Raw genomic sequence first — 21,593 nt, 5'->3', positions numbered from 1 at the left:
AGGTCTGTACATGTGTCCTGCTTGTCAAGAGGTCTGTACATTTGTCACTGGTTATCAAGAACCCTGTAAATTTGTCACAGGCAAGACATTTTATGGGATCTAATCTATTTGCCACTCCTTTGTTTCATTTCCTATGTCCAGTTTGTGTTTGACATTGCGGAGGATGAAGATGAGCCCATCATGCAGCTGATGCAGAAGAGTACACGTGGAAAAGAGGGCAGCAACAATGTCACAATAGGATTCACTATCTTAAAGGTAACAACAATGTCATAATAAGATTCACTATTATAAAGTAACAACAGTGTCAAAATAGGATTCACTATCTTAAAGGTAACAACAGTGTCACAATAAGATTCACTATTTTAAAGTAACAACAGTGTCAAAATAGGATTCACTATCTTAAAGGTAACAACAGTGTCACAATAAGATTCACTATCTTAAAGGTAACAACACTCACAAAAGGATTCACTAACTTAAAGGTAACAACAGTGTCACAGTAGGATTCACTATCTTAAAGGTAACAACAATGTCACAATAGGATTCACTATCTTAAAGGTAACAACAGTGTCACAGTAGGATTCACTATCTTAAAGGTAACAACAGTGTCACAATAAGATTCACTATCTTAAAGGTAACAACAATGTCACAATAGGATTCACTATCTTAAAGTTAACAACAATGTCACAATAAGATTCACTATTTTAAAGTAACAACAGTGTCAAAATAGGATTCACTATCTTAAAGGTAACAACAGTGTCACAATAGGATTCACTATCTTAAAGGTAACAACAGTGTCACAATAGGATTTAGTATCTTAAAGGTAACAACAGTGTTATAATAGGATTCACTATTTTAAAGGTAACAACATCTAAACTAACTTTTCTATTACCTAATTCATTGCAGACTAGTCATAAGTTTTGTATCCAGCAATACTGTTTTAATTAGTTACCTATCAAACCTCTTAATACTAGCCACCTGTTATCCCAGCAGTGTTTAATTAAGAAAGGGTGTACTGTATCTGTAATGTTTTCTTTCAATATCTGAAATTCTGAAACAGTTGTTGACTTGTGTGCAGTTTTCCAGTCTCCAAGTTAGACTCAGATGACAAAATGAATTTTCATTTCCCACACCTCCAACATGAAGGTGGTAGAGGCTTATAGTGTTAACATTGGCCATCTAAATGTATGTCTGTCAATCTGTCACACCTGGGGGAGTCATGACTGCTCAGTTCAGAGCGCAAGACGTGTACTCCAAGGATCACAGACTCATCACTTGCCAGCCAACACAGGTTGGCTGCCTCACTGTGTCCCATGGAAATGCACTTTCCTCAGTATAAAGTAGCAAATAATGTGTTAAAAGTGCCATTAAAACCAATTCCCAACCAATCAAGGTTTGACATTTAGGTCAGGTTTTATGCACACATTTGGTGACACTTTTTCAGTTAAAGCAAACATCTTCTAGGCTAGGTACAAACTGATCTCTGCCGAAGGGAAGAAGATGGGAATCCTGAGTGGATGAATTGTCTCCAAATCCTAAACTTAAAAATGAACTTTTTTGAAATTCTGGAATCTTTGGTGCCAATTTCAGTACAAATATAAGGTAAATAAAATAACCAACTTCCAGATAAAGGTCAAACTTCTAATGATGCAGTAACTGTGGTAAAATAAGTTGAAATGTAGATGAACTCTCTGATTTTATAAACTATGAAAGATGCCAAAAATGTAATGCAAAGTTGTATATATGGCAAGAATTGTTGACACAACATGATTAACATTGTCTTCCTCAGGTTGAAGAAAACAGAATATACAGAATTCATGATTACACTTTCCAAGAAGTGGTGCATAATTCAGTGTTCCGCGACAGTCGGTCTATTTTCCGCAGAGACCCAATGAAGAAAGGACGATATGTGGTAGTTGCTTGTACATTTGATCCCAACATAGAACGAGAATTTCTTTTCAGATTATACACCAGTGCAGCCAATGGTTTCAGGTAAGTTGTTTCTGAGGTAATATTTAAAGCTTTTTTGATCTGATCCTGTGCAAAATTGTTCCAAAATTTTTACAGGTCAACAGGTTTAGAAACGTGGAAAAGCTACTGATCCAGTACGTGATTAATTGGTCATGTTGATGAGATATTTGCATGGACCAGCTCATATTGTGTATAGTAACTTAGTAATACAAGCTAAAACCTTAAAACACAATAGACAAAAGGTTTTGATTAAAACTCAAAATAGTTGTACTGCATAATTTCAGAACATGGTGAGAGCTATACTAACATTACACAATATACCATTAATTAAACCTAATTAAAAATATGACTAACAACTTCACTGAATAATTTATAACCTCAGAACATATCGAAAATTGGCATTGGACAGTGCTGTTTTAGAAACTTTTATTTTCTGATTCATTGCTGAACTGATGTTGCTTGAAATCATCCAAGGTTGCAAACGGACATGCCTCATTAAACAGGGAATGTAAAACATGAATGCCTAGTCAAACAGGGAATGTAAAACATGAATGCCTCATTAAACAGGGAATGTCAAACATGAATGCCTCATTAAACAGGGAATGAAAAACATGAATGCCTCATTTAACAGGGAATGTTAAACATGATTACCTCATTAAACAGGAAATGTAAAACATGAATGCCTTGTCAAAAGGGAATGAAAAATATGAGTGCCTCATTAAACAGGGAATGAAAAACATGAATGCCTCATCAAATGGGGAATGTAAAACATGATGCCTCATTAAACAGGGAATGAAAAACATGATTGCCTCATCAAATGGGGAATGTAAAACATGATGCCTCATTAAACAGGGAATGAAAAACATGAATGCCTCATCAAACAGGGAATGTAAAACATGATTACCTCATTAAACAGGAAATGAAAAACATGATTGCCTTATCAAATGGGGAATGTAAAACATGATGCCTCATTAAACAGGGAATGAAAAACATGAATGCCTCATCAAACAGGGAATGTAAAACATTGCCTTGTCAAACAGGGAATGTAAAACATGATTACCTCATTAAACAGGAAATGAAAAACATGATGCCTCATTAAACAGGAAATGAAAAACATGATGCCTCATTAAACAGGGAATGACAAAACATGATTGCCTTATCAAACAGGGGATGTAAAACATGATTACCTCATTAAGCAGGAAATGAAAAACATGAATGCCTCGTCAAATGGAATGTAAAACATGATTACTTCATTAAACAGGAAATGAAAAACATGAATGTCTCATCAAATAGGGAATGAAAAACATGCATGCCTCATTGAACAGGGAATGAAAAATATGAATGCCTCATTAAACGGGGAATGAAAAACATGAATGCCTCATTAAACAGGGAATGTAAAACATTAATGCCTCTTTAAACAGGGAATGTAAAACATGAATGCCTCATTAAACAAGGAATGTAAAACATGAATGTCTCATTAAACAGGGAATGTAAAGCATGAATGCCTCATCAAACAGGGAATGAAAAACATGAATGCCTCATCAAACGAAATGTAAAACATGAATGCCTTGTCAAATAGGGAATGTAAAACATGATTGCCTTGTCAAATAGGGAATGTAAAACATGATTGCCTTATCAAATAGGGAATGTAAAACGTGATGCCTCATTTAACAGGGAATGCAAAACATGATGCCTCATCAAATGAAATGTAAAACATGAATGCCTCGTCAAACAGGGAATGAAAAACATGATACCTCATTACACGGAATGAAAAAAATGCCTGCCTCATTCATACATGCCAACTATTACACTTTTGGCATAATCATTACGCTTTTTTTCACTAAATTACACCTTACGCATAAACGTGTATGGGTTACGCTTTTTCGGTATATCCACCTTCCCAAAAAAATCAGTTGTTTGTTTTCTCGTTTTTATTAACATCCCGTTAATCCGACAGACCGTATTTTAGAAAAGACGGCTTTTGCGTAACTATACTATAAGAGTACGCTTGTCCGTGCACTTTCCTAACAGTATTATGTTCTATTTATAGCAACTATCCTATTACCCAGAAACATGCTGGTTCTACTTTCAAACTTTCGACCTTGTATTCTATTTATAGCAGCTCTATGGCTTAGTGAGGAGAGAACAGACTAGTTTTTTAATCTTTAGTCGCAGATTTTTGTTTCTTCTAATTTATATTTAGTACAGAACGAGTCTATAGGTATTTGGCACTAAAAAGTATAATTTATTTTAGTCGATGCTTGTATGAGAGCAAAAATATCTCCTTTCAAATTATTTCACAGATGGATTAGAAAAAGGCCAATAATAAATGAAACACAAAATAACAGAATCCTCCAAAGATGAGGACACAAGGGCAGCACCACGTGATGTCTATTGCAGGCCGTGTGGAAATAATTTTACTATTTGGTGCTAAAAGTCATCAGATGTATTCTAGTCAGTGTTTGTGTTAGAGCACATATATTGTTTCAAATAATTTCACAGGTGAATCAGAAAAAGACAACAAAAAGAAAACAACGAATCCTTCAAAGATGAATACATGAATGGCATAATACATCATTCCATTCTCGGGCACAGGGGCTCGCATTGTTGCTTAAAATTGACCTGTCATACATGTACTATATAATACATGTATGACAGGTCAGTTTTAAGCAACGATACGAGTCCCTGTATTCTAGGGCAGCATCATGCTCATTTTAATATTGGACATGGTAAATTTTATGTGGAGAAACGCTTGAAAACAAAGAAACACATCGAATTAGCTCGTCTTACGAACTCCATTACTAAGGTAACTTCTTGTCTACAGCAGAACTAAATTGTGGACATGAATGTTATAAATGTTCTAGAAAAATAATGAAGATCTTGCTATTGGTGAAGAAGCAAGAGAATTCATAGAACACAATTCTACTCTAGTTGTGAAGGTGTTTGATGATAATGTTAGAGATTATTATGCTACAGCCTGTGATTACATGCTCCAGAAATTCCCCTATGGAGATGAAGTGCTTTTAAATGCTTCAGTTGCTGATGTAAATGAGAGACAGTCAGAAAGCTTCAAAAGTGTTAGATTCTTTGTCAAGAGATATCCCTTTCTATTACCATCTTTGTCTACCTTGGCTCATCTGGAAGGAGAATTCCTGCAGTATAAAGTTGGGATTCTACCTGACAATACACTTAATGCAGATAGATTTATGTGCAGTGGCACCTTATTTCCCAGCTAAAAGACACAAACACTGGAAGATATAAATTTCCTCTTCTTTGTCAGGTTATGAAAGGAATATTAGTTCTTTACCATTCTAATGCTGACTGAGAGATTGTTCAGTATTGTTAACAAAAATAAAAATGAATTCAGAACCATGCTCAGTAACCCAGTACTTTGTGCTCTACTGATTTGCAAAACATTCATGGTTTCAGCTGGTACAAAGTGTTTTAAAATGCAACATGAAAATCTGTCGCTTTTGAAAGGTAAAAGTGCTACAAATGAAAACTTTAAGCAGTAAATGATGTTAAAAGATGAGAGGGGCAAATAAATAATTGTTTATTGAATTTTTAGCATGTTATTTGTGGGATTCCTATTTTTCTGCTTGGATTCCTCTTTTTGTCCACTTGGATTACACTTTTTCCTCATCAGGAGTTGGCATGTATGCTCATTAAATGGAATGAAAAAAATGCATGCCTCATTAAACGGGGAATGAAAAACATGAATGCCTAATCAAACATGGAATGTAAAACATGAATGCCTCATTAAACAGGGAATGTAAAACATGAATGCCTCATCAAACAGGGAATGTAAAACATGAATGCTTTGTCAAACGGAATGAAAAATATGCATGACTCGTTAACAGGGAATGAAAAATTTGAATGCCTCATCAGACAGGGAATGTAAAACATGAATGCCTCATCAAACAGGGAATGTAAAACATGAATGCTTTGTCAAACGGAATGAAAAATATGCATGACTCGTTAACAGGGAATGAAAAACTTGAATGCCTCATCGAACAGGGAATGTAAAACATGGATGCCTCATCAAACAGGGAATGAAAAACATGCATGCCTCATTAAACATGGAATGAAAAACATGCATGCCTCTTTAAACAGGGAAAAACATGAATGCCTTATTAAACAGGGAATGTAAAACATGGATGTCTCACCAAATGGAATGAAAAACATGAATGCCTCATCAAACAGGGAATGTAAAACATGAATCTTTTGTCAAACAGGGAATGAAAAACATGAATGCCTCATTAAACATGGAATGAAAAACATGCATGCCTCTTTAAACAGGGAGTGAAAAACATGAATGCCTCATCAAACAGGGAATGTAAAACATGAATGCCTCATTTAACAGGGAATGTAAAACATGAATGCCTCATCAAACGGGGAATGAAAAATGTGCATGCCTCATTTAACAGGGAATGTAAAACATGAATGCCTCTTTAAACAGGGAATGTAAAACATGAATGCCTCATCAAACGGAATGTAAAACATGAATGCCTCATCAAACATGGAATGTAAAACATGAATGCTTCATTAAACAGGGAATGAAAGACATAAATGCCACATTAAACAGGGAATGAAAAACATGATTGACTCATTCAGTATTAAACATGCATGCCTCATTAAAGGTAAAACATGCATCCCTCATTAAACGGGGAATGAAAAACGTGAATGCTTCATTAAATGGAATGAAAAATGAATGCCACATCAAACACGGAATGTAAAATATGAATGCCTCATTAAATGGAATGAAAAACATGCATCCCTCATCAAACAGAGAATGTAAAACGAATGCCTCATCAAACAGAGAATGTAAAACACGAATGGCTCATCAAACAGGGAATGTAAAACATGAATGCTTTGTCAAACGGAATGTAAAACATGAATGCTTTGTCAAACAGGGAATGGAAAACATGCATACCTCATTAAACAGGGAAAGAAAAACAAGAATGCTTCATCAAACAGGGAATGTAAAGCATGAATGCCTCATCAGACGGAATGAAAAACATGAATGCCTCATCAAACAGGGAATGAAAAACATGAATGCCTCATCAAACGGGGAATAAAAGACACAATTGCCTCGTCAAACAAGGAATGTAAAACATGAATGCTTTGTCAAACTGGGAATGAAAAACATGAATGCCTCATTAAACAGGGAATGAAAAACATGCATGCCTCATTTAATAGGGAATGAAAAACATGCATGCCTCATTAAACAGAGTGAAAAACGTAAATCCCTTATCAAACGGGAGATGAAAAACATGAATGCTTCATTAAACAGGGAATGAAAGATAAACATGCCACATTAAACAGGGAATGAAAAACATGATTGACTCATTCAGTGTTAAACATGCATGCCTCATTAAAGGTAAAACATGCATCCCTCATTAAACAGTGAATGAAAAACGTGAATACCTCATTAAACGGGGAATGAAAAACATGATTGACTCATTCAGTGTTAAACATGCATGCCTCATTAAAGGTAAAACATGCATCCCTCATTAAACAGGGAATGAAAAATGTGAATGCCTGATTAAACAGGGAATGATAGATATGAAAGCCTCATCAAACAGGGAATGAAAAACATGATTGCTTCATTAAATAGGGAATGAAAAACATGAATGCCTCATCAAATAGAATGAAAAACATGATTGCCTCATCAAATGGAATGAAAAACATGATTGCCTCATTAAACAAGAAATGAAAAACATCAATGACTCATCAAAACAGGGAATGAGAAACATGAATGCCTCATCAAACAGGGAATGAAAAACACGAATACCTCATTAAACAGGGAATAAAAGACACAATTGCCTCGTCAAACAAGGAATGTTAAACATGATTGCCTCATCAAATGGGGAATGAAAAACATGCATGCCTCATTAAACAGGCAATGAAAAAATGTATCTCATTAAACTGGGAAAGAAAAACATGAATGCTTCATCAAACAGGGAATGAAAAACATGAATGCCTCATTAAACAGGGAATAAAAGACATAATTGCCTCGTCAAACAGGGAATGTAAAACTTGATTGCCTTATCAAACCCAGAATGAAAAACATGCATGCCTCATTAAACGGAATGAAGAACATAAATGCGTCATCGAACAGGGAATGAAAAACATAAATGCCTCATCAAACAGGGAATGAAAAATATGAATGCTTCATCAAACAGGAAATGAAAAACATTATGCCATATTAGATAAAAGCATGAATGCCATATTAAATGAAAAGCATGAATGCCGTATTAAATTTAAAAAAACATGAATGCTGTGTTAAATGAATAACGTGCATGCCTCGTTAAACCGGGAATGAAGAACATGTATGCCTCATTAAACAGTGAATGAAAAACATGCATGACTCATCAAACAGGGAATGTAAAATATGAATGCCTCATCAAACAGGGAATGAAAAATATTTATTGTTGGTGCGCATCTCCAGTAGAATGCAACCTATCATTTCTGATTGGTTCACACATCCAGTAGAATGGAAAATAATAAACAATTCTGATTGGTGCATATAAGTAATAAAATACATATTAAACATTTCTGATTGGAGTACATTTCTGATAGAAAGCATGGTAATAAAAGTTTAAAACATTGTATGTCTAAGGAATCATTGTCATGTATGTGTGTGTGTTTAATGAATCAGTCTCATCTATGTATGTGTTTAATGAATCAGTCTCATGTGCATGTTTAATGAATCCCAGTCTCTTGTACATGAGTAGTAAGGTGGGGTGATATAGCGTCAATGGGAATTAGCATTAAAAACACCCTTGGGTCGCTTTAGCGTCAAGGGAAATTTAACATGGAGAAAAATCGTGGGTCGCTTTAGCGTCAAGGGAAATTAACATGGGAAAAAATCGTGGGTCGGTTTAGCGTCAAGGGAAATTAACATGGGGAAAAAATCGTGGGTCGGTTTAGCGTCAAGGGAAATTAACATGGGAAAAAAAAATCGTGGGTCGGTTTAGCGTCAAGGGAAATTGAACATGGGATTTTTTTTTTTTTAAAAATTTTTTAAATTTAAATTTAAATTTAATTTTTTAAAAAAAAGGGGTAGGCAATTGAAAGGCTATCTCTTTTCGAGATATATGGCTGGCCCTGAAAAGGGCCTTTGGCTTTTTTTCTGCTTCTTCTTCTGTTTCCTCCATTCACTCATCCAGCCCCTAATCTTTCCCCAAATTCCTTTTTTCTTCTTCTTTTCATTGTCCGGTATCCAGTCCGGGTGACCCATGGCTCGGAACTTCTCTTGGATTTTTATCCAGTTATTGTTCAGTCTCTCATATTCTTCTTTTTTCTTCCTATTCTCTTGTTCTTTTCTATCTTTTGCCCACCTGTCCTTAATTTTCTTCACTTCTTCCTCTATTATCTTTTTCATCTTTTCTTCCGCTTTGTTTAGTTGTTCAATGCCCCTCTTCACGAACTTCCACTCTGACCATTTCTCTAGCTCTTCTAAATAGCATCTCACTGCTTTTACTTTGTCCATAGACTCTTTTATAGTTCCCACTCTTACGTACTCTGGTTGAATCAATCCTCTCAATCTCTTAACTTCTTCCTCTATCATCTCCTCTATCATCTTCCTCGCTAATTGTAGTTCATTGACATAGTCAAGACTTTTTCTCAACCTCCATTCTCTTTCTATCCTTTCAATAGTATACTCTCCATCCATCATCCAAAAATAAACATTTCTTAAGTCATTAAACAACGCCGACACTTCCATCTTGTATCTGTTATTCCGTAGAATGGTTCTAAAATCTAACCTTGCGGGTTCTTATAGTGAAAGCGCGTACGTGAAGGAAAACATCCCCCTAAAAACATAAAATGGATCTTACCTAGATCATGACCAAACATAGCGCGGACGTGAAGGAAAACATCCCCTACTTTCTCATTTCATATAATATAACCACAACTATACTCTCTACATACGCTAAGAATCAATAAATAAACCCATAATCTACTATTCACACAAACTTACTTCAGCATTTACAAACACAAACACACAAACACATACACTTCCACTATTAATAAAGAGTTAGTGTTTATATTCACACTACTCTACCTACACACATTGGCAAATCGATCGTTATTTCTTTTCTAGAGTATTGGGTAGCCCTGAAAAGGGCTGTTTTGTTTGGAACTTCATGGACACCTGGTTAATGGTGGCACCTTCCAGGCCTGGCGCCACATACACATCTTATCCCCCAGTTACTTTTTACCTTTTGGGGGGGAGAGAGCAGAGGCAGGATATGTCGCTTCAGAATCCCAATTTTCGCTCTCTGGGATTCTGAAATTTTTTCTTCTCTCCTTTTCCTCCTCCTCTTCTTTGTATCTTCTCTCCTCCTCTTTGTATCTTCTTTCCTCTTCTTCTTCTTTATATCTTCTCTCCTCCTCTTCTTTGTTTCTTCTTTCCTCCTCTCTTATCCTTCCCTCCTCGACAATGGCATATTAAATGAACTGGCCGCGGAAAATTTTTTTCTAAACACAAACATTTTTTCTCAATCTACAATCTACTTTAAACAGGGCTGACAACGTTGTGAATGAAATTGTGATTTCCACTGTTGGAAATCATTAGGCCATTGATGGACACTACGTTTCCTAGCTTGAGACAAAAGATAAGCATAATGGTCACAAAACCATCGATCTACTTTCACATCATTTCTAGCAGAAGAACGAGGATCGAAATGAGTCACTAAATGTTCTAAGGAATAGCCCAGGCTGCGATGATGCAGAAAATACACACAATATTGTCCACACACTAAGGAATCTGTGCCTTGTAATTTCACGTTATTGAATCGGGTGGTCTGAGCATTTCTTCTCATAAAGTCGATGATATCGTCTTCCAAAGGGGGCAATCCGTACGAATCGAAATATTCCACACAGCCTTCTTGAGGAAAGTAGACGGCTACCCAGTGGGTTCCTGGGAGATGACTGTCGTCCGTGTTGATCACGTAAGCTAGATGGTCTTTAGGTTTGCGATGAGGGAGTTCATCTTTAGCACAGACGACAGGATTCCAAGAAGCCGTATACGAACTGTGGTTCAAAAGGTAATAAAGTTCCCAGGTATCCATTGTTTTGTGTTTTTTTTCTTCTTCACAGGTAATAATAAGTCGTCAATTCGATCCTGACTTTTTGCTTGAAAATGTCTGACGAATAAACGGTTATTCGTTCTGTTTCCTCACTCTGATTCAGGAGAGCTTCGATACGATGGATCTCTTGAGTGGTTAATGGTGGACAAGAATGTTCACGCAAGTCTTTATACCACTGGTGCAACACGTCTTTGTTCGAGATGAGCTCCAAGCTTCGTCCAGATACTCGTCCAATTTTTCTTCTTGACTCAACATCAGGCATTTATCATGTTGAATTTGACTGGGATGATCGTTTTGACATCCATAACAATTTTTCTTGATCAATTGCGTCATTTTTTCGACCAAGCGTTTGGCAAAACAGGAGACTAAATGGGCTTCTTGTTCTGGCCATCTTGACTTCATCATGATCACTTCTTCCACAGTCTCCTCACATTTCATGTCCAAAGTTTCTCCACTAGGTAAAGAGGGATAACAGTCTTCCATGGCTTCTAGTAATCTAGAATGACTTCTCTCAAACTATTGATTTCTATGGTATTATCGAATTCGGCATACAGGATGATGTTCACCGTTACATCAGGGTCTCGGTTTGCAAACTGAATTTCCACACGAATCTGGCCGGATTTTATAGGGTGGAAATGTCCCTCGTCGCTGCCTTGGTCTGGAGTGAAATCGAAAGCCCACAAAGCATAGCCTCCTGCGTAATCCTCGTACGTAATACCGTGACTGGTGTTGGTTCCTAACTGACCGGTGGCTTCGTACAGGGACAAGTACGATCTCAAGTAATTCTTCTTCTCAAAGTCAGGTTCGAAAGGTCGGGTACACAAGGTCTTGCCATCGCGACTGACTTCGATCTTGGACACGCCAAAGTGTTGAAAGTAGAAAGGATTTTTAGCCAAAGCTCCATTGAAGGCTTCATTTTCGACGATACCAACGATTAAACGTTTCGGTAGTTGTCCTTGGAACAGATGATCTTCGATCATGGATCGCTGTCCCTTGGGAATGGTGAAGGTTTTCACTTCCACGCGTCGTATGGGATACTTGGCGGTCGTTCTGCTCAACGTCTGACTGATGTCGTTACCCACTTTAGGTAACACTTCCACACGGCGTACGTAGAGCCTGGCTTCCTCGATGACAGTTTTGCAAACAGTAGTACCTATCAAATGGAAAGCGGCACTGCTACGATTCAGTCTCAGGCGGACATTCACCCCGTTTAGCAAATATTTCTCTTGCAACCACATGTCCAGATGTAAACGATCCATCAGTTCTAAACTTTGTCCATCTTTGATTTTGTCTCTTCGTTCTACAAATCCGTCATTGTTTGGTGTTTTGCTTGCATCAGTTTCGAATCTTTCAAACTGGCCTGCTTCGTCAGCTTCCCATACCACACAGGCATTGAGATGAGTGTTCTTGGCATCTATTCCGTACGTCAAGAGATTTTCCAGGTACGCTCGATAAGGGTAAGTATCCATGCTGCTGCTGACCAGTTTGTTGTTCAAGTACAAGTCCACTCCGCTAAACAAGGAATGCATGAAATTGTTGACGGGAGCTATTACCTCATCGCCATCTAGGGTCGAATTGTCCTCATCGACAACTTTGACTTTCAAGTACAAGTAACTGCTATTCAGATCGATGTAATCTTCGGGCTGTCCTTTGATTTCAAACTCGATGGGAGCTGAGGCTGTCAGTGAGGAGACGGGGTGAAATTCCACCCACTGGGATTCTTGCATCGTCATCATCGTGGGGGGCATGGCAAACAGATCCAGTTCCGTCTTGGAACAGGCGCATGACTCTCGGTGCATCATTTTTTTTTGTTCTGTTCTTTCTCAATAATCGAAAACGTCTAAGTCTCGTACGGTTCTTCTTTTCTTGGCCTTTCTCGCTTGAAGTCTGGTGAAAGGGTATTTTCTTCTTCGTCGTCTCTTTCTGCCTTGTCCTTGCTGAATGCCTGACTCGGTAGCATGCAAGGCATTTATAGGTGTGTCTCGTCGGCCTAAAATGTCTTTGCCCGTTTGCAGCAAGACATTTTTGCCTGCCCTCATGAAGGCTTCTTTAGGGTTTTGTTTGTCGATGATGACATTTTGGAGAAATTCTTTGCCTTGCGTCAGTGCCGCATCTTTCAAGGCGTGCAATCTGCGTGTCACCATCGGTTTCAACACCGGGGCCACCGAACGAAAGGCTGATTTCAGCATATCTCCTAAACCGTGTCCTCGCTGTCGAGCAACCCCTCGGTACACTGGATACATGACTTACGAGTCGTGAGAGAACCGTTTTCGAAAATGGAATTTCACCGTGACTTTTCCTTTGGTGAATGGAATATTTTGTCCCAAATCTCCTTTTATAGCAATGTTGACCGTGTCCAAATAAGACTTGCTGACAGGCAAATAGTGAGGATGGACAAATTCGCGGTGGACGTGGTAAGTGTTTCCACCTTCCTCGTCAGCGTTCATGGCAGAATCCACTTTGAAAGGAATGACACGCAGTAACGGTACGGAGGTGTGTCCCACCACGTTGTACTCCACCACATCGGAATACACGAACATCAAATTCAGTCCTTGATTCAGTTCTACTGGGGCACGAAATAACTTGCTAAAAGACTCGTTGTCGTAAACGATGGGTAATTCGTTTTTCTTCATCATGGTCATTCTCATGTCCATGTCTCCGCCCAACATGTCAAACAATTCAGGACAAAATAAAATGGACAGGATTTTACTCCCATCAAATTTCATCAAGAAGCGACGAGCTGCTTTGTGGTATTCCATGGTGACACTTTTTTTGGCATCCTCCAAAGCCTTCAGAAACACGACAATAAACCTGGAGGCTATGGTGCTGACCAAATGTTGACCACTAAAATAATAGCCTGGGGGAATGAACAAGTGATAGGTGGTGTACTTTTGATTTTGTAAACGGGTTTTCTTGTCATATTTGCCATGGTTATCCAACCACTGTTGCATTCGCTCGTCATGAACTTCCACATCAAATTTATTTTGATTGGGAAGGACATTGAGGACTTGGGTCGGGTGAATCATTTCTACTAAAGCCACTTCCCAATGGGCTTCGTGATCTAAGGGGATGGCTTGAGGTAATTTGGCCGTGTAACAGCACAACGTGTTGTGGGGAAACACCTCCATGGAACTGTCACTGGGTAAGGTTAAGTAAAATTGGTTTTGGTGACTCATAATTCCAGAGTTCTGTGGCTGTCCGAGGGGTTACTGGATGTCAGAGGCGTGTCTCCGCCCAAAATGGGGTTCTGATTGTGGTTGGAGTGGTGACTGGCACTGGCACTGGACACAAGGTTCCCGTGGTTCCCGTTCGAGGAGAATTTCAGGGAGGGATTAGGAAGTAGGTAACCGATGCAACTGCTCAATAAAATGGTCCACAATTGTTTGTCTCCTTGTTGCAAACTCAAATTGGCGATGGCTGCCCCGATGACACAATACACCACGAAGATTTGGCAAAAAAAGACGATTTGCGTTTTAGGCACACGTTCTCCACACCACACCCACAAGGGTTGTTTTTGTAAATCTTGCACAGAAGAACTAGGTGAAGAAGGAGTGGTCGACGTAGCTGCGTCTGCTGTGTGAAAGGGCATGATGGTCACTTCTTCTTTTTATAGTCGATGACTTGCGAAGCGTCGATCCAAGAATCGAAACTGGGTGGATATCCTTTCCAACGTACTTTGACTTCTTTGACACGTCGTTTGCCCACTTTACGGGTTCTGCGTTCGAGAATGCTTTCGATGTCGTACACGTCGTCTTCTTTTTTGGTGACACGTTGTAACTCGGGCAAATAAAACGTTCCTTTGAGCACTTCTCCGTTCATGTCTTCCAATTTATAGACGGCAGGATGACGGCCATGCACTCGTCCAGTGACGCGAAACAATTCGGTCGTCCAATTAGGTAAGTAACCTTTGTCGAAAGTGCGTTTGGTTTTGCCAATGCGCACCCAATCTCCTACGGCCAACTCTCCACTTTTCTTGGGGACAGCCCTCGTCGGGGACGTACCAAACAGGCGCTCAAACACCAACACTTCGTTGTCGGGAGTCACGTCTTGCGGGGCACGTCCGATGCTTCGATGGTAAGATTGGTTGTACGCTTGCACCAGGTGCGGTAAGATGTCGATGTACTTCAGAGTGTGGTGATGCGTAAAATATTTCCACATGCGTTCTTTCAAAGTGCGTTGAAAACGTTCCACGATGCTGGCTTTGGTTTCAGGATTCTCGGTGGTAAAAAAATGAATGTCACGTTTCTTTAATTCTTTTTGGAAAGCTTGGTTCAGAAATTCGGTGCCTTTGTCTGTTTGCCATCGAAGAGGGTGACGACCGCTTTGTTTCAACACCCGTTGCAGGGCTCGCACTAACTCGTTGCTGGATTTGGAAGTCAAGGGTACGACCCAGGCAAATTTGGAAAAGACGTCGATGACACAAAACAAATATTTGTAGCCACGATTGTAGCTGGCCAAATGAGAGACATCGGCTAAATCGGCTTACCATTGATGATCGATGCCTTCCACTCGGGTGCGACTTCTGGCAAACTTGCGTCGAATGGGTTTGTGCAAAGTGTAGGTAGCTTGTTCTTGTAACCATCGTTGCACTTGAGGTAAACGGAGACTGTTTAGTCGCGTTTTGGCAGCACGATACAATTTTTTAACTCCTGCGTAACCTGCAGGATGCGAGGGATCGTAGTAAATGCTGGCTAAGACTTTTTCCATTTTTTTGTGTTGATTGGTGTCTTAATAAGGCACCCACTCTTGGAAGAGGCTACTCTTTTTCTCTTGGGGTATTTTCTTGGATTGCAATGCTTTGCGTGTGCGACCGGCAATAGGTGTTGAAGAGGAGGAGGAGGATGTCTGAGCGGGGGATATCGGTTCTTGTTTCACTTCTGTCTTCACTTCTGTCTTCACTTTCTTTTTCTCTTGTGATGAAGAAGGGGTGGCCATCATCTTTTTAATCCATCCAATTCTGGAGGTAGGTGGTGTTGTTAACTTGCGTACTTTTTCTGGTGGAGTTTGAAACCCTTCTTCTTCTTCTTCTTTTCCTTTTTCTGTCTTGGTCACTGGTAATGGTGGAACTGGTACTGGTGATGGTGCTGGACTTTTCATCAAGGTCTTAAAATCTTTCAGAGTGGGTAGAGCTATTTCGTCTAAAGCTTTCTGGTGAAAGAGTTGCAGTCGTTGCAAGAGTTGACCGTACTTTTGTGATTTTTCTGTTTCGGTCAAATCTTGGCGATCCATCAAGGACTGCAATTCGTGTTGTAACTGGGACATTTCGCTCAAATTGGGATTGGGAGGTAAATGCGGGGTGCGTTGTTCTTGTCACCGATGGTATTCCATCCATCATTTGTAAGGCACTAAAGCTAGTTTTCGTCCTTCCATGGGGTTGTCAAGGGTCGATTCTGAGATCTTGGGACTTCCGAGGGCCTTTTTATCTTGCTCCCACCAGTCCTCCCAACATGGTTCCCAAGACTCCTTTCAGTATGGGGCCTAACAAGAGGGGCAAAATGCCTCCACGTTGCACTAACATCTTCTTTTTTTGACGAATGGGAATTTTCTTTCGAACCATTTGGCGAAGAACGTGACGATGTTTGCTTAAGCATTGTTTCTGGTGTTTGGACAAAGGGATCGTGCCTTTCAAAACGTTCAAACAACATTCGCACACGGTATCGATGACCTCTTTGGAGGCCGTTTGAATGAGTTTTTTTCGTAGGGGTGGAGAAGCTTTGGACAGGACAGATAACATGTCCCCATGTTTGGCTAAACGTGGTGGCAGTCCTTTCCTTTTCTTTCCTTGGGGTTTTCTGGAGGGTGACATCTTTGAGTCTTCAGGAGCACCAAAAAAACACTGATACCCTACTTGGTCCCAGGCCTTTTTTATACTGGAACGCGTCGCCACTGATTGTCTTTACGTCGTATCAACTTCATGACAGGCATGACACGTCGTGCAGGGGTACGCAACGGACTAAATCGAGCCAGTTCTTGCTTGGACAAATCCAGTAAACTTTGTAACATACCCGATCTTTCATGGACTTTGATTTTGGGAGAAGGTACTTTGTGAGCAGCAGCCACTGCCACTAAATTGGAGGGTCCTGCCACTGGGGAAGTTCTTTTGGGGGTCATCAACGGAGAAGTTCTTGGTGTGATCAACGTCTCCAAGTACTCTTCAGTTCCTGGCGACATCAACGGAGAAGTGGACAAACGTGAGGCTGCCGGAGACGCAGTCACCGCTGTGGCAGGTCGTGGTTTGCGAGTGTAAGGTTGCGTCCTGGCTGAAGTGCTCTCTTGCGACTAGTTTTCTTTTGTGGACTTTTCTTTTTCTGAGGACTTTTTCTCTGTTTCTTTTTCTGGGGACTTCTTTTCTTTTTCCGGGGTGGTGTCTGGTAAGAGGAGGGTCCTGCCACTGGAGAAGTTATTCTTCTTGGGGACCTGGTCTTTTTCTTTTTCTTCTTGGGGCTTCGTTGGACTTTTGTCTTGGGGATAACTTTGGGGGCATTAGGATCCCATCTTAAGAGTGAGCGAATGATGACCCCTCCTAGAGTACCGCTCCCTCCAGGTTTCAAAATGATTTGTTTTTTGGTTTGAGTGTCGATGCGGGGATCGGCCAGTTGGACCAAAGCGACTTTGTTTCGATCGAAAAAGCGTTGGGTTTGATGAGGAATCTGAATGATTCCTTGGAGTATTTGACGTGCTGTCACCGTGAACCATCGTAAGACTTCTTTGAGACCAGCTTCTAAGACACGAGCTCGTGTTTGTGGATCTTTTTCTCGACTGATGCCATACAAGGCACGAATCAATTTGACGGGAAGATGCGACTGAAGGGACGTCATGTTCACACTGTGAGTGAGACAGACGAAAAAGGGTCTGAGGTTTTTATAGATTTTTTTATGGGGAGTGAAATGAAGTCGAGGACGGAGACGTGTACAGGACAGGTCCTCCGTCTTGGCACCAGTGGTGAAACAAGTGGGTACGAAATCGCAAATCCTCGGGGGTCGTAGGTTTCAAATCGACGAGTAAATAGGCGTGTGGCGTTTGAGTGGCATCGTCGTACGCCTGAGTCAGCCAAGGCGTTCCTAACTGTTTGGCTAAGACTTGCACTTGCGATTTATCTCGAGGGCTTTTAAACAAGACCACATAATGTGCATTGAGACTGATGGTGCGATGGGCTTTACTTTGTTGAAACAAATTTTGGGTGATGTAAATGACACTGGCATTACGGTGATGCCCTTTGCGCGTGAACCACAATTTAATTTCTTCTTCGTCTTCTCCTAACATGTTGTCGAAAATGACCAAATGGGTTTGACGGGAGTCAGAGACGATGCCGTCGTCTTCTTTAGGAATGCCTTCCACAAACACGATGGAATCGCCTTGACTTTCTTGCAAGAGGCTGTACACTGATTGCCACTCTTTGTAACACCACACGATCCGTTGAGGTGGCCGATCGATCAAATGATGTTTATGTTCGATCAAACGTTTGACGAATTCGGTTTTGCCAGAACCGCTAGGTCCAGCAATGAGCATGTTAAAGGGATGGCGAAGATACAAAGCCTCCCAACTGGCACGATCTAAGTGTTCGTCGATGACTTTGACAGTAGAGGAAGAGGGAGCAGAGACAGTAGAGGTAGCCATGGTGTGAGAAATGTCACTTGTGACACGAAAACAAACAAGACAAGAGTTTATATACTTTTTCAGAACACGTTTATTGAATGTTTTTTTTTTCAAACATGAATACGAAAAACAAAAATACATAAAAGCCAAAGGCTTAAGTACAAGGATAAAAGGCACATGATAACGATGAACGTGGAATAAACACAAGTATCTGTACAACAACATGTTTTGGGTAATGTTCTAACCAGTTCTATAGTAGGGGGTAAGGTCACACAAGTGTCCTCCCGAAAGGGTCTTTCAGGTCTGTCCATGACAGTCCTGTCCTGGGTGACGGGTTCTTCTGGCACCATCACTAACACGGGTTGAAAAGTAACTTTTTTCCTTGAACAACTCTCGTGCATACTGGGCCACTTCTTGGGTCCAAGCCTCAAAACCCCATTCTTTCCAGGCACGGACATCTGTCCAATGGGGATGTAAGTCACAAGCTACACACACATCGTCATACACGTCTTGGGTAGCTAAAAGTTGACGAATCTTTTTTTCCTGTTGAGGTCGAGAAGTATCCAGATGAAAACGCAAGGCTTTGAGCAAAAGGAGTTTTTCGTGACCATTTAAGGCCATTGAGGTGGTAAGTACTGATCATAAAGAGTCCACAAAGAATCGGCTGGTAAACGAAATCCCAGAAAACAAGTCACTAAGACACACACCACTTGTCGTCCCAAATTGAATGGATACAGTTCTTGTAATAATCGATGGTAATGATCCACGGTTTGAATATGGTCATTGAGTTCCTTCCACGGAATCTGTTGGATGACATGTGACATAAACCGTGGCATGGCAGCCTGTTTTTATATTCTCTTTTTTTTGGATGCAATACACGTACTTTCTAGCCAGAGATCTTCGTTCTCCAGTAGGGAATCTAAATCTTGCATACTGTAACCGAAACGTCAGAGTTCGTTTAGAAGTTTCCTCTTCCGCTAAGTAGATTCCACGTAACAAATGTTGGTAATCCTTTACCTTGTCTTCCTCAATGTATTGCTGTAGGTGAATCTCGAAGTAACCATAATTATGAACATGTCGATCATTAGCGACCTCAAAGTGTTGAACAATGTCTGACCATTGAAAGAATTTCTGACGAATCAGTTCTCTTATACCATTCAGGTACCAGTAGTTAAAGATCTGGTGACGTAACGGATGCAATTGTTCTTTACGTTTCACTTGTATTTTGACCAGCTCTCGGTAAATCCTTTCTCTCAACTCCACAGGCAAAGCACGAATGTTCTCTTGTAAAGTATTCATGAATAGGTCAGTCCATACAATTCACAAAAGTAATCCACATAGTGAGTAATTTCTGACCACTGCCATTCAGGGTAACGTCCAAGAATGTCACTGAACTCTTTTGATGTAAACGGTCTAAAGCGATACAATAGGATGAATGCAGCCTTGACCCAAAGAAATCTAACACACTGGTTGACTTTTTTCACTTTCCTCTTGTGAATTTCTCGGCACAAAAGTTCTACAGTGACCCATTGAGATTTCACTCTGGCAAACCCCTGCCAAACTTCCTTGTAAATCTTCTCTTGTAGTTCTTTAGGTAATGATTCAATATCGTTTTTGAAATGAAGTTTAAATACTGGTCTCGGTGATGTCCAACATTTGACTCCTAACCAATCTGGTTTCTTCGTCAACAACATGGTAAGTTACTTCAATGTCTCGGTCCCACTAAGGGTAAGTAATGACAATTCGGTGACCATCGAGCATGTTCAACGTAGGCCGAATCTTGCGGTTCCCAGTGGTGAAGTGACACACCGCAACTGAAGCACTTGACTTTATCTCCTTCGCCCAAGTAGAAAAATCCGGCTCTGGCTAATTCTTCGGGGGTCGGTCCTCCCAGATACTTTGGCCATTTTCCTTTGAACGATTGAAGACGATTTTCAAAGTCGCAGTATTCCGACAAACGCACAGGAAACGAATATTCGTCTTTCACAGGTTCGTTTCGATGAGGGTTAGGTGACAGGAACAGGAGTTTGCTCAGGGCTGGATGACATCCGTAGGGAGGTAAACGTGAAGGTCGACATTCCCCTTTAAACCCGGTAAAATGTCTAAGAGGACGAGCGGCATCGCTTTCGCATCCCTCAGGTTTGACACGCACAGCATCACTTTCCATGACAGGGGCAGTGAGAACAAAGTTCCCATGATGCTTTACGGCATCGCTCAGGTCACAACGTACAGCATCGTATCCATCGCAAGGCTCACAATCGCACTCGTCTGCAAACTCCGTTACGCAATTACAATGGTAACCACATGGACAATCGCAGTTTCCTTCTGGACATTTTCCGTCGCAATGCATGGGTCTTATCCATCCAATATTAGTCACACTAGAGGAAGATACAACTTTTTTACAATCCCCAAACTGGAACGATGTCTCTTTCAAAGTATTCATCTTGTTCGCTCGGTCTTGGTAGTCACAATGAACTATCGATCTTGACCATAGCCCCCTTTTTATACTAGTTTCAATGCAGTCTCCAGCTTGTACATCTTTCCTTTTTTACGTTTTTTATGTCTTGTTCTGGAAGGTACCGTCTCTAAGGTACCGTCAACATTGTACCGTAGTGTGATGGGTGGAAAGGCCATAGAAAGGTAAGGGCAGTGCGGAGACCATCGAGTATGTTCCAGAATAGCTGAATCTTTATAGATACATAGATCCATTCGTAACTTCAGTCCGCAAGCAAAACACTGTACCTCGTATCCCAATCCTGACTCAGGTCCCAAGTAGACAAATCCTGTTCTAGCTAAAACATGCAAAGAAGGTAATCCTTCCCTATCCGTAGGCCATTTCTGAAACGTGTCCAATCGACGGGCACAATCACAATAGTCGGGTAAGAAGACTGGAAAATGGTAGGGTTTGAACTTGGAGTTCTCATCGGGTTTCTC

At 40.3% G+C, this 21,593-nt stretch overlaps 1 protein-coding gene across 1 annotated transcript in view; it reads left to right on the top strand.

Moving 5' to 3' along the window:
* The window catches only part of LOC149798821 (calpain-5-like), a 96,673-nt gene that overhangs the window by 45,868 nt on the left and 29,212 nt on the right, over positions 1-21,593 (top strand). The window contains exons 9-10 of the mRNA XM_089957717.1: positions 142-255; positions 1,787-1,989. Coding sequence (XP_089813843.1) covers positions 142-255; positions 1,787-1,989 — 317 coding nt within the window. The remainder of the gene's footprint in view (positions 1-141; positions 256-1,786; positions 1,990-21,593) is intronic.

Source organism: Sinohyriopsis cumingii, chromosome 5 (assembly GCF_028554795.1).
Source record: "Sinohyriopsis cumingii isolate HCF-2022 chromosome 5, ASM2855479v2, whole genome shotgun sequence".
NCBI classification, from domain to species: Eukaryota; Metazoa; Mollusca; class Bivalvia; order Unionida; family Unionidae; genus Sinohyriopsis; species Sinohyriopsis cumingii.
Note: the sequence above shows the minus strand (reverse complement) of the source record. Positions and strands in the feature narration are given on the sequence as shown.